At 54.5% G+C, this 13,384-nt stretch overlaps 1 protein-coding gene across 2 annotated transcripts in view; it reads left to right on the top strand.

The window, feature by feature from the left end:
- CACNG2 (calcium channel, voltage-dependent, gamma subunit 2) overlaps positions 1 to 8,554 on the top strand; it is a 52,593-nt gene extending 44,039 nt beyond the window's left edge. The window contains exons 3-5 of one of the 2 annotated variants that reach the window (XM_009881865.1): positions 3,289 to 3,372; positions 7,092 to 7,232; positions 7,746 to 8,446. In XM_009881865.1, coding sequence (XP_009880167.1) covers positions 3,289 to 3,372; positions 7,092 to 7,232; positions 7,746 to 8,281 — 761 coding nt within the window. In that variant the 3' untranslated portion in view covers positions 8,282 to 8,446. Of the gene's footprint in view, positions 1 to 3,288; positions 3,373 to 7,091; positions 7,233 to 7,745 lie in introns of both variants that reach the window. The other variant, XM_009881864.1, reaches the window with a different exon arrangement.
- Positions 8,555 to 13,384: the final 4,830 nt, after the last annotated feature.

Genomic DNA, 13,384 nt, shown 5'->3' on the forward strand with positions numbered 1-13,384 from the left:
CGCGGTTGGCTACCCCCCCGCCACCCGCCACTCACCGATGCCGCGGGCTTGCAGTGCCGCTGGCGCCAGTGCACCCACACCATGCCCTCTTTAACACATCCCCGTACGGCACGAGGCTGAGGTGTGCCGGCACCCCCATTTTGCCCAGGCAGAGAGAAGATGTGGTTTTAACAGCACGCCTGTGGCAGAGCAAAAACTGCATCTTGTTCTCTTCTATTCCCAGCTAGCGCATTAATGACCTAAATTCTGCATCCTTTCCCCATCCATTGCCCAAAGGAGCTAGGAGGCACTGGAGGAGAGGGTGTGGTAGCACAGGCGAATAGTCAGCATCCGGCACCGCGGCACTCTGTGCTGAGCAGAGGCAAAGCAGGGGCTGAAGAGGGACGAAGGATGGCCACCCTGCCCTGATGAAGCCCGGCAGAGTTGAGCCAAGGAGGGGGATCAGCCTGGCGCGGCGTATCAGCCTGCGGTGAAGGGCCGCTCCTCGATGCCACAGCATTTTAAGCGAGCCAAGGCTGGACACCCCGATGAGCAAGCATCCTGCTAAGCCAGATCAGCAAGGACTTTCGGGCACCCAGCACCAGAAGCAGATTCTCAAAGAGCCTGTGCATCCCCTCACCCTGCCTAAGCGGCTGAACCTCTAACTAGCTATCCCACCCAAGTCCATATAAAAGCCACCCCACAGAAGATGCAGCATCTTTCCCAAGCAGCTTAATTCTTTGCATAGGAATCAAACAGGTTCAAATATAGCAAGAAACAGAGCCGGAGGGAGGGAGAAGACATGAAGCAGGGAAAGGATGGCACAGAGTGAGGGGGTTTCCAGATGCAGTGCCCCTTCTCTCCCTGGCTGATTCCAACTGGGGGGCTCTGGCTGTGTGCCGGGAGCCTCGCCGGGGAGATGCACGCAGGCTCTGACTGCCCCCCAGCATGTACGGGCAGGAGGCACTCAATGTTCAGGATCTGCTGAGCAAGGAGCTGAAATCTGAGGCTGGAGACTTCCCCCGTGCCTCAGAGAGCAGGAGTGTTCATGTGCATTGTACAGCAGGGGCTGCAGCCAAAGGACTAGAGTGATGAGATGCTCATCTGTGGTGGGCAGTCAGGGGCAAGCAAGGGAAAGGGCCCCCTTCATGCTGTATCTGCCTTCCTCACAAGAATTTAAGAGGGCAAGTAGCAGGGTGGGGAGCATGGCAAGGGTATTTGCTTGGCTATGAAGCTTTCCTTCCAGAAGAGCCATGGCTGAGAAGCAGACACTTCTTGAGCGAGGTAACTGGATTGGGGATGGGTGATTAATAACCTCTTTTCATAACCCACAGTTTCAATGTGGGAACAACACTTCAGAGGTACACGGAGAGGCTTTGTTCCTACTTTCTTCTCCTATTACTTACCTCTTACATACACACACACTCCTCTCTGCTGTCTCTAGCCTCTTCAAGGAAGCGCTTTGAACTAGTAGTTAAAGGCAATAGGTATCTCAGAAGCATCAGACACAACCCGACTGGATGCAAAAGGAGACAAGCTTGGAGGCTGACCTAGAGGAACCCACCTGCCTGCTTTCTACAGCTATTTGCTCAGCACTGCCTCCCAAATCATCCCAAACCTTGCTTCAGCAAGGCTTGGCCTCAAGAAGAAACTCAGGGGGGAATTCTTTGAGCTTGGTCCTTCTTCCAGCTATTCCCAAATACCTGAAAGATGATTGGAATTCATCTGGAATAAACCTTCCAAGACATGACTCAGGGACCTTACATCATCCCTGCAGCTCTCAGCCTGGGTAGGGTTGGCCTGGAAGAGCTCTGGATTCCTCACAAGCAATCCTTCTCAGAGGCAACAACAAGTGTGGTGGCTTCATTGTCCCCTTTCCCTGCACACCCAGCTGGTCCAGCAGCTGGACTCAGGACCAGGGTGGCAGCCAGATTTCCCAGGTTGCCACAGCATTTACCACTCTCCAGACTCGGGCTTCAAACTCTTCTGCTGAGGGATCAGTCAGGCTGAGCCACTTTGGTGGCTGATGTCTGATGAGAGAGCCCATGGGAGCACTATGCCTATCCATACACCTCATGTGGACACTCCTTTCTGAACAGATTATGTCCACCAGTTCCATGTTAATGGCCAGCCAGTGCAGGAGCCCAGTGGTAAACATAAGGGAAGGTGGGAGAAAAAGTTTGGGGGAACCCCAGGAGGTATAATGAAATTGCCTTCCATGTGGTCACCCCCGTAACAAGCATGAACAAGCTGATCCTTTGAGATACTAGTCAAACAGTGGTGATGATGATGACACGGATCTCTGGAGTAGTATTCCTAATTTCAAGAGAAGAGAGGCATGAATGATGAAAATAAGAGCCTGATAGACATTCCAGATGACAAAAGACTGGGAAGATATCACTGGCCTCCTCCTGGGATCACTTTGCTGGTCATGAAGTGTGTGAAAATGTGTGCCCCGTGACTAAAGCTAACAGAAGGCGCTGTACGTAAACCAGCCTGATAAAACTGAGGGTGACCAGCCCAGCTTCCTTCACTTACGGCAGAAGATTTTGTTCCCCCAGTGGGAAGGGTGTTTTGCTGCTGAGCCACATACACACACTTGCACCAAGCTTCTTGTAGCCTTAGTCTGTGAGAGAACACAAGAGGTGACCTGATAAAGGTATGCAAAAACAAGCAGCCACACAGAGAAAGTAGATTAAGAGCTTTTGTTCTTCTCATACCGCACCAGACCAACGGCATGTATCCTGCCCATGAAACGAATAGGCAGCAAATTCACAGCTGAGAGAAATAAACACTTTTCCACTCAAACCTGATCACCCTGCCGTACACAGCACTGCTGGGATCCACCGGGGCCACGCCAGGTGAAACACAGACACCCACAGTTACTCCAGTCGACACTGAGGAAAGGGACCCTGACCCTCGTGCTTCACAGCATGACCCAGTCTCTGGCTCCTCTTCCCATCCCACCTCCCTCGGATGCCGGCAGTGCTCTCCCATCCATCTGCAGCGCGAGTCATACCTGCCGGCCAAAGCCTCTGGTGCTCTCAATCACTGAGCAAGGGGCGCTGGGCTAAGTGGGCATCAGGCTGGATCCAGATGGTGAATCCCATGTTCCTGTGCAAATAAGAGGGAGATACATGTAAGAGTGTGCGAGGAGAGTACCTGGGCATTTAATGGGCATCCATACAGGCGTGGGTGTGCTGCCTGGGAGGAAGGCAGGGTGGGCACAAAGGGCTACGCAGAGGGCAGCTGTTCCTGCGAGGCAGGTTTTGGTGTTCTCATTTGTTCTTTTTTTCTCTTGTTCCCTAGGGAATTTTAAAGGTCTGTGTAAGCAAATCGATCACTTCCCTGAGGATGCAGATTATGAAGCCGATACAGCAGAATATTTCCTCCGTAAGTCCGCAGGCTTTTCTCCTTGCAATGGCTCATAGGTGCCAGCGTCGGGTGCCTTTTGCTTTCTGAAGGTAGGGTGGTGGAGATGCTGCTACCTGTGAGGCTCAGCAGGCCAGAGGAGGTGACCCCAGAGCCTCGCCGCCCTCCAAAACCAGCTCTATTCTCACCTCCCTGGGGCCCTGCCCACAAGACAGTGCAAGTTTCGAACTCACAGTAACAACCAGTGGCATTTTTTATTAACGGCAGTTAATTACAATATAAATCAGAGTCTTAACTCAAATCCATTGGAGAGCTGCTGAGTGGGCATAAAGTCAGGAGTGGGCTAGCTGGGGCAGTGTGAGTGTGAGAGTGTGTGTGTGTGTCATCCTAAAGCAGAGGAAGTTTATATTTCCTTACCTGATACTCCAGTTGCCTCAGATGTAAGAAATTAGTGGGACTGTGTCTGAAGAGCACCTATATCTGTCTTCATGTTTCCCCAAAACCACTTGCCTACAGAGGCTGCAGACCTGATCTTTGCTGGTTTTAGTGATTTTAGTGATGGGGCGGGAAATAGGAATAAAGACCGTCACAGCCCTTTGAATAGAAGACGTGGTGCTTACCCAGAGCCCCCGGGGAGAAGTGCTGTACCCCAGGCACATGGCATCTCCATAAGGGAACCTATCCTGAGCTCTGAGTCCAGCCTGGGAGGTGCAGGTGAAGCTTGCACCACTTCATGCGTGGGGACAGGGAAGGCAGAGCAGCCAGCAGGGCAGATCCACGTCATCCCTCCCTGATCACAAGTCAGCATTTCCACCTGCCCCAGAAGCAGGAGCTTGTTCTTCCTTTAGCACAGCCAAACAGGGATCAGTCCTCCTCTTAGGTCCCCACCTTGCTATCCTGCCCTCCCTCCACAAGCCCGATGCCTTTTGACATCAGGAGAAGAGATCTTCTCCCTTCAGAAATCTGAGATAAGAGCTTTTGACCTCCCAAGGTTAAGCATCAGAGTTTCTCCAAAGGCTGGGAGTCTTTCAGAATAGCTCCTTGTCATCCGGGTGTGCTCCAAGCCAGATGTGGAGACCCAGCCCTGAGGCAGGGATGAGAGAGATAATTTAGGCTCTGTGAGGCTCATTTGTATGTGAAAAGAGGCAGATCTGATGCTGCTTCCTCTTGGTTTCTCAAACAGTACTTCATCCACTGTAAATTGTAAATAACCCAGGGAGATTGCTTCTTTCAGATGCCTTTCTGCAGCATTGGTCTCTTAATCGCTGCATGGCCCCCGAATGGCAGAGCTGAAGACTGGGGTTTGATCCGGTTTGGCACAGCGCCTGTGCAGGCTGCCTCTGAGGGCAAACCAGCTCTTGCAGAGTTGTTTGGGAGCGAGGAAGCTGCTTGCAGCATCAGCTGCACTTCAGAAAGAAGAGCCGGAGGAAGGGGGCGAACGTCTCAAGAAGGATGGATCTGTTCCCTCAGAGGGAACTAGATCTGCTGACAAAAACTGGCCCAACATCAGGGACTGATCGTATCCCAAGGGTAGAGCCCCTTTTTAAGAAAGAACCAGTTTCAAAGAGGGATTTGACAAGTCAATAAAGGACTACTTGGGTCACTCCTGAGGGAAGTGGGATTTCTGCTGACTGGAAAGGGACCCTACTGAACAGCTTCTTCCCAGGGCTTCTGCCAAACCAGAGTCCCTGGGCGCTCTGCATGGGCGATGCCTGGCGGTACTGGCAGAAACAGCTAGGAAGTTGTTTATTAGAATCAGACTAGGTGATTCCCTCATTCAGGGGACCAGGACGATTGTGGGGCAGTGTCCATGGCCTGGCTAGAAGGGCTTAGACTTTATTTCTGCCAGCCATCCACATAAGGTGTCTTAGGCTTTTTGAAATCAAATGCCTGTTGTCAGAGAGGAAGAAGAAGCATCCCTGCATTTCTTTTCTAGAAGACACTCGAGTTCAAGAGCAGATGATACGAGGGAGCACCCGAACATCATCATGAGTCCCCTTGTCTTTAGACCAAAGGCTCAGGAAGACTGGATGAAATTCTGTCCCTCTCTTGCTGGCATGGTCCTCCTGAGGGGCAGAAAGCAGTGGCTGAGCGAGGCTGCTGTCCTCCCCCATCACATAACGCCCGCAGCTCCCCATGTCAGATGGCAACTTTGTGTTCTCCCAACAGATGTGAATTTCAGAATTAAGACCCAGATAAAAATGATGTGGTCAGGGCCAGGCTTCAGGACTGACCAAGCATCCCTCTAGAAACCCTTTGAAGAGTGGATGTCTGCTTGATGTTTGCTTACTGCCATTTAAGCTTCACATTGTCAAATCCCGCCTTGCTTTCCAGAAGCTATTAAGATCATTATTACCACTATCCTGTTCCCTGAAACACAGCCAGGCGGAACTGGAAAGCAGGCAAGAGAGGTTTCTCCCTGCCTTTTGCATTGCCCATGCACAGGCAGTGGGCTAGGGCCCACCTCAAAGAGCTGATTGCTTGTGCCTGGTAGGATCCCAATGCCAACAGGGTCTTTGAAGCACCGTCTTGGCCCGCTTAGGGAAAAAGTCATGCGCTTGATTCAGTAGGGTTCATTCTTGCAGGCAAGGAGGTATTAGCTTTCATCCCCCCTTCCAGATCTTTGCTCCATAAGCAGAATTGCACCAGCCCATCTGATACCTTTCTTTATCAAGCAAGGATCCATTTCACACTTTAACAGCTTATTTTCTCTTGGAAAGGGACGGGGGAAGGCCTTCCTAGTTAAAAAATATGAATATTGGCAACACGAACTCAGGCAGACTGTTGGTACCCACTGAACAGCCCACGAGCAGTGTGAGCACGCGTGAATGTGTGCACGGGTGTGCATACACACAGTCCTGGCCTTTTGCTGCATGAACATGAGAGAGTCCCCCCAGAAGCTTTAGGGTATGTTTTACATGTGCGTATGAACATATACGTGCATCTATGCCATTGCCCTCTGCTGGCTGAGTTCTTCCCATATCGATTGCTGGAGAGAGTGCGTGTGTGGGAGCTGGCACATCCAAACCCATCACTGCCCTCTGGAAGGAGCCCAGTCATTTAATCACTAGGATAAACCCCGTGTTTCAGCACGCAGGGCTGAGACTTTCACTTCTGAGTCCTCCCTGCAGCCGCAGAGCAGCACACGGCACCAGGAGCTCCTTCGCAGCCCTAAAAAAAAAAGACATCTCTCCTTGAGATGCTCGTGCCCTTTTGGGAGGATTCGAGATTGAGCAGCTCTGTGGGAAGCATTTGGGTTGCTGCTCTTTGAAGAGCGGGCTCGAGCGGTAGTGCTCCACAGGAGGAGAAGCCGGATGGTGCCAGTGCTCCCCCTCCAACCTGTAGTCCCCCTGAAAGCAGAGGAAAAGACAGTGTGAGGGGGTGACAGGCAGCACGGGGCAGGCTCCCAGCTCAGCCACCAGCCCCACAGCCCCCTCCTTCTCCCCACACTGGGCCACTGGCTTCATGGCAGCAGTTGGGGCATGGGAGAGCTGCTTCGGACCGATCTCTTTTTCTGACACACTTTGTTTCTCTCTCCCTCCCTCCATCCCCCGATGCCTTTATCCCTCCTTTAATTACTCCCTCCCCGACACATTGCCCTCCGTCTCTCCCCTTTGCCCCCACCATGAAATGTGTTTGCATCCCGCTGTCCCCTCGCCCCGGCGCCATTTCTGTGCCCCTTTTTCCTCTCTCTCACACCTGCGCTGTTCTTTCTGCCCTTCTCTCTCTCTCCTCCACAGGGGCTGTTAGAGCCTCTAGTATTTTCCCGATCCTGAGTGTGATTCTGCTTTTCATGGGTGGACTCTGCATTGCAGCCAGCGAGTTCTACAAAACCCGACACAACATCATCCTTAGTGCCGGCATCTTCTTTGTGTCCGCAGGTAAAGGGATACACAGGGCCTGACGCCCCGGAGATGGGCTCTGGGGGGTGGCGGTGGGGGCAGCCCAGCCGGGGCATCCTGCAGAGGCAGGGTTGCAGGGTTGCCTAGGCAGGAGCACGTGTGTTTCCCAGCCCTGATGAGCCGTATTCGGGGTGAAAGCAGCCTCCCAAGGATGCCTCTCTGCCCTGTCTGCTCGCCTGGTAGAAGCAGGCAGCAGGGCCCTGCAGGCAGGGGCTTTCCTGCTGCTTGGGAGCTGCTGGAGGGAGAGGGTTTCCCATCCAGCATCTCTCAGGGACCAGCCAGGAGTGCAGTCCAGGGATGCCGCAGTCACGCAAGGAGGGTCTTGCCCGGGTTTCCCAAGGAAAGCTGCCCACCGGGAAGGGACGGGTGGCTGGGGGCTGTCCCATCCCCACCTCCCAGGCGCAGGGGCTCAACCCCACGGCCCCTACCATCACCATGTCTGACACTCCTGACATCTGTCTCCCTCTCCCTCCCCCACCATCCGGCTGGCAGGTCTGAGTAATATAATTGGCATCATCGTATACATATCAGCCAACGCTGGAGACCCCTCCAAGAGTGACTCCAAGAAGAACAGCTACTCCTACGGCTGGTCCTTCTACTTCGGGGCCCTGTCCTTCATTATAGCTGAGATGGTGGGAGTGCTGGCCGTCCACATGTTCATAGACCGGCACAAACAGCTGCGTGCCAATGCTCGTGCCACGGACTACCTCCAGTCCTCCGCCATCACCCGCATCCCCAGCTACCGGTACCGCTATCAGAGACGCAGCCGCTCCAGCTCCCGCTCCACCGAGCCTTCACACTCCAGGGATGCCTCTCCCGTCGGGATCAAAGGGTTCAACACCCTCCCATCAACAGAGATCTCGATGTACACCCTGACCAGGGACCCACTGAAGGCAACCACTACCCCCACCGCCACCTACAACTCCGACAGGGATAACAGTTTCCTCCAGGTTCACAACTGTATCCAGAAAGAGAACAAGGACTCTATCCACACCAACACAGCCAACCGCCGGACCACCCCGGTATGAAGCCGTCGCCAGGAGCTGAAAATGGGGCAGGAGCGGGCAGGAGGAGATGGGGTGGGCTGCGGGGTGGGAAGGGTGGAAGGGGGCAAGGGGCAGCAGGGGGGTGTGAAGGAGGAGATGGAAGCGCCCCTTGGGGGGGGTGGGGACCTTCCCAACGCAAAAAAAAAAAAAAAAATCCACAAAAAAAAACAACAAAAAAACAAACAAAAAAACCAACAAAAAAACAACCAACAAACAAGCAGATAAGCAGACAAACAAGCGAGCGAACAAAAAAACAAACAAACAAATGAAAAGGAAACGCGAGGAAAGAGACAACAGTGAAAAAATTCTCTAAAAAAAAAGAAAAAGAAAAAAGGAAAAAAAAGAAAAACTTTAAAACCGAGAGAAAGAGATTTAAAAAATAGAAATAAATTTAAAAGAAAATGCATGATTTCCCATGTACCATTATTTTAACATTTAATAAAAACAGACTTAAAAAAAATAAAAGGGAACCAAGAAATAACAAATGACAATAAATCAAGTGGGAGGAGGAGGAAGAGGCAGCTCTTCGGATATTGGGGGGTTTTATTCTTTAATTTTACGGTTTGTTTCCCACTTACCTTTAACTCAGCATGGGCTCCTCGGGGCACAGGGGATGGGGGTTCGGCCAGCAGCGACTTCAGTGTCTTTGGGCCGGTAACGGAGGATCCCGGGGTGCTGGGGTCAGCCGAGATCCACTCCATTCCCCCAGGATCCGTGGGGATCTGCTCGATTCCCCCAGAATCCGTGGCGATCTGCTCGTCCCCAGCAGGTCCGTGGGGGTTAAGGGTGACTCCTGTCCCTGGGGAGCTGATGCAGCCACCCCTCCGCAGTGTCCCCAGGGGGGGTCCTTGCTTCCGCCGCCCTGGGGACCCTGGGGTTAAACGGTGACAGTGCAAAAAGCAAACAGACACAGTAAATAAAGACACACACACAGACACAAAAAAAAGGACAAAAAAAGGTTTCTTAACAAAAAAAAAAGTGGCAATTTTTTTAATAAAACAACAGCTATAAATAAATGTAAATATAATAAGTGGATTTACTTGCAAGAAAAACGGATAGTATTTTTTTCATTTTTGTTTTCTCCAGCTTTAAACTGTGAAAAAAAAAAAAAAGACAAAGAAAAAGAAAAAAAGCAGCGGGGAGCGGGGTGGGAGGCGCAGGCAGAGGGTGGGGGGCTGGTGGCGGGGCACTGGGGACCCCATCCTTTCAGGATGCTGCTGCTGTGGTGGGGGACGGGGACCTGAGGCCAAAGCCGAGAGCAGCGTGCCGATGGCGGGGCCAGCACCGGTGCGCACGTGTGCCCCTCCTCGCACACGCGTGTGCCCAGGCATGTGCCCGCTCTCCTGTGAATGCTCTGCAGGCTCCTCCTGGGCAGCCAGGTGCCCCCCAAATCTGCCCGAACCCCTCCTTAGGTCCCACCAATGGGTCTGCAGCCATGTGGGGGCATGGCGAGGCACAGTCAGCCTGACATGACCCAAAGCTGGCCGATGGCTACTCGGCCTTGACACATGTACCCCCCCTGGCCCCTATCCTAGGGAGCCCCCCGCTCCGGGCCTGAGCCCCCCGAGTGCCGGCAGCCATGCCAGGCAGAGGTGCAAAGCCGCTGGGCATCTCCAGACCCTCTGGGTTTTGTCCTCGTCCCTCCCTCGCCGGGGGGGGGTCTCATCCACAGCGTCAAGGAGAGTTGGGCCACCGCCATTCTGCCCTGGGACCCCCGGCCTGGCCACAGCCCCCTCCCTCCCTGCCGTGCCGGGGGAACAGGGTGCCGGGGAGGCCAGGAACCACTTTTAAGCCAGCTCCCCCCAGGATGGGGGGATACAGGCGGGAGGGGAGGCGGTGGCAGGGGAATGCGGGGGCCCCTGTGACACCCCATGAGCTGCCAACCAGCCCAGGGCAAGGACAAGGCCCCTTTTTGGGGGCTGCTCCCTGAAAGCGGCAGGGCCCCTGGGCAGGCGAGAGGCCAAGGGTCTGCAGGATGGGGCCGCCGAGCCCTTCGGCAGCTCAGACCCACTTTTCAGCTTTTTTTTTTTTTTTTTTTTCCGTCCCCGTTCCTGCTGCTCCAGTTTTAGGAGCCGCGCAGTCCCCCGCTTCGGCTCCCAGCGGGGCTTCTGCTTAAAAGCAGCCTGATCCTCCCTGCACCCCCCTGCACCCACCCCCCTTGGCTGCTATAACCCCCCTTCCCCGCTACAGGGCAGGGTCGGGGGGCAGCAATGGGAGGGAGGGGGTCACCCCCAAAAACAGCATCACAGGGCAAGAAGAGGATGCCAGTGGCTTGGCTGGGTGTCCAGACACCCCACCCCACACCGCTGAAATCCCCTCCCGTCACCCCCCAGCCCTTTAAAAAAGATTCACAGGGAACACCACAACCCCCCATCACCTCCCCCACGATGCCCCCCAAGGAATAAGTTAAAGCCGTTTTCCCAGACCCCGACGCAGATGGAGGGCAGCATTGGGGTTTCCATCCCCATCTGCCCTCGCCTGCCCGACGCCACCCGGAGCCGGGGAGCATTCACAGGGCCGAGCACGCCCCTAGGGCCGGTGGGAAGGGGAGAGCGCGTACGGGAGTCGGGGGCTGGCGGGGGGGGCTTTTTCCCAAGGGTGTTGCTCATGTCCAGCTCAAACCAGTACAAGAAACCGACCTCCATTTTCTTTATTTCGTGGGTTTTTTTCAGACTGTTAAAAAGAAAAAAAATTTTAAAAAGAGAAAATGACAAAAAAAAAAAAAAATCCTGGTACATGAAATAAAGATTTTTTTTTTATAACTTGGTCCTCGTTTACGTGGATTTATTGGGGGGGATTTATCACCCCACTGTGCTGGAGGAATACCTGGAAACCCAGCAAGAGAGTCAACTATTGCAGACAGTTTTGTCCTCTGGTGATTCAGCAGATGGTCTTGTTTCAACTGCTCTTCTCAAGCCAGTCTTCAAGACACAAGGAGGAAGGATGAGGCGAGAGGAGAGGGCTTTGCCACAACTTTTTTTTGAAGTAAGCGCAGGTAAACTCAAGTCACATATGTGGGCTTTTCCTGCAGAACAGCTACTCCAGGTTTAGCCCCCAGCATCACCCGTCCTGCCCCATTCCTCCCGGGGTGGTGTTACCACAAGGGATGATGCTCCAGCTCCCACACGAAGACACGTGTGGGCTCTCGTGGCAGCAAGCCAAGAACCGCCGGCGAGCTCAGAATTTGCACAGGTTCAAGGGCTCAAAAAAGGAAAGAGCAGACACCAATGTCCCAGCAGACAATGATGGGTCGCAGTGCGATCACAGCACCGCAGTCCCCCCCTGCCCGATGCACCTCGTACAGGTTGATACCAGCACTCAGTGGGTCCCCACTCTGTCCTTCCCCGGCCCCCTCCTCCATCCCACCCTCCGCCAGCTCACCCCTCTCCTCCGGGTCCCGGGTAGCACCTCGCACCCACCCCATGCTCCCCAGTGTGCCTGTCAGCACGCACATTTCGTGGGCCAGCCGGCGGCACGCTTCACCGCCGAAGTAATTGGGGGCACCCGGCGCCCCATTTCTGCTCCTCCTCCGGGGACCCTTCCCGGGAGCAGCCTCGCCAAGAAGGAGGGCGTGAGGAGGGGAGAGGCAGCAAAACAGGCCAGGGACTGGCTCTGGGGGGACGCCGGGGAGCTCCCGGCCCCGCCACACGCAGGTCTAGGACGCAGCTGCCTCCCCGCCCCGTCTAGCTCACAGACCCCAAAACCTTCTCAACCCCTCACATCCCCTTGCCTGGCTCTGAAGCTGCAACCAGTGCTGGATGCCCCCACCCGGGCATGGGTGGGATAAGCTGGAGAACCCCCACCACCCCCCGCATCTTCTCCATCCTCCCTGCCATGTTTCCAACCCCCGACCTGCTGCAGGCAAGAGGGGGTTCCCTCATTGTGTGTCCCCCACACACCCCATGCCAGTGGGGCACTGGGGAGATGCAGTTCCACTTCCCAGTCAATGCCCTGCCCAGAGCAGAGTGGGTGCATGGCTCAGCCCCCCTACACCACTCCATGAGGTGCTCCTTCCTCACAGGGTGCAGATGGTCTTACTTTTTCCCCTCTGCTTCCCCCTTTCTCCTTCTGGCTTTTCCAGGATGGGGCAACGGAGGGGAAGAGGCAGGGAAACAGCACCGGCCTGAAATTAAGCATGGGGAACGCTGTTCAGACGGGGCCAGCCTCCATGCCATAATAATTAATACTAATACTCAGCACTTACACAGCGCTTTTCATGTTCAAAGCATTTTACAAACATTAACTAATTAATCTGTCATATTAAGTGATGCCTTAAAGGGCCAGCATTGAAAGCAAAGGGCTTGTGTGTGGCCAGGAGCCCTCATTCCCCCTCTCTCCCAGGGCACATTAACATTTGGGTGGGTGTAAGACCCTAAAATGTTGCCCTGTGCCACTCCTGGGTCTCTGTGCTCCCCATGCCACTTGCTTGCCTCTCCCAGTGCTGGCTGTGTGATCCAGCAGGCCCTGGGTGTACCGGGAGTGAGCAGGGCACCAGGGTCTTCTCCTCCACAGCACTGAGTCACTGAAGTCCTGGAGTTGACAAAGACTCAGGACTGAGAGGTCAGTTAAAATATTTGGGTCAGAAAAGTTCCACTGCCCCAGTCCCAAGCCCCAGCAGTGGGGGAGGAGAGCCAGCAGGCCCTTTGCAATGTGGCAGGAGCAAAGATGCAGCAGGTGAAGTCTGATCTGATGCCTTCAGTCAGGTCCCCATCGTGCCCCAGCCCTGGGACCTCTCTGGGGGCAATGGCCATTCCTCGCTTTCAGGTGCCAGAGGAAAGCAGTGCCCGGCCCTGCATGGGGCTGATTTCTGACAGCCTCCTCTCCAAACCTGAGGACACTCTCAAATGCTGGCCAGGGATGGGTGGAAGGCAGGTGGGGCATCTGGCAGGGAGAGTGCTGCCCGACTCAGACAGAGCAATCCCCTAGGATGGCTCTGGCAAAAGATCTGAGCTCCAAAGGGCACGCTCTGCCCAAGGGATGCCGGCCGGCGCTGGCAGTGGTGCCAGGTCTTCTCTTGCTGTGGAGGCAGCGTGGCTGAAGAGGGGGTTCCCTTTTGGGGGACAGTATGGGGCAACGGAGCACTTC

This window comes from Charadrius vociferus, unplaced genomic scaffold (genome assembly GCF_000708025.1).
Source record: "Charadrius vociferus isolate BGI_N301 unplaced genomic scaffold, ASM70802v2 scaffold413, whole genome shotgun sequence".
NCBI classification, from domain to species: Eukaryota; Metazoa; Chordata; class Aves; order Charadriiformes; family Charadriidae; genus Charadrius; species Charadrius vociferus.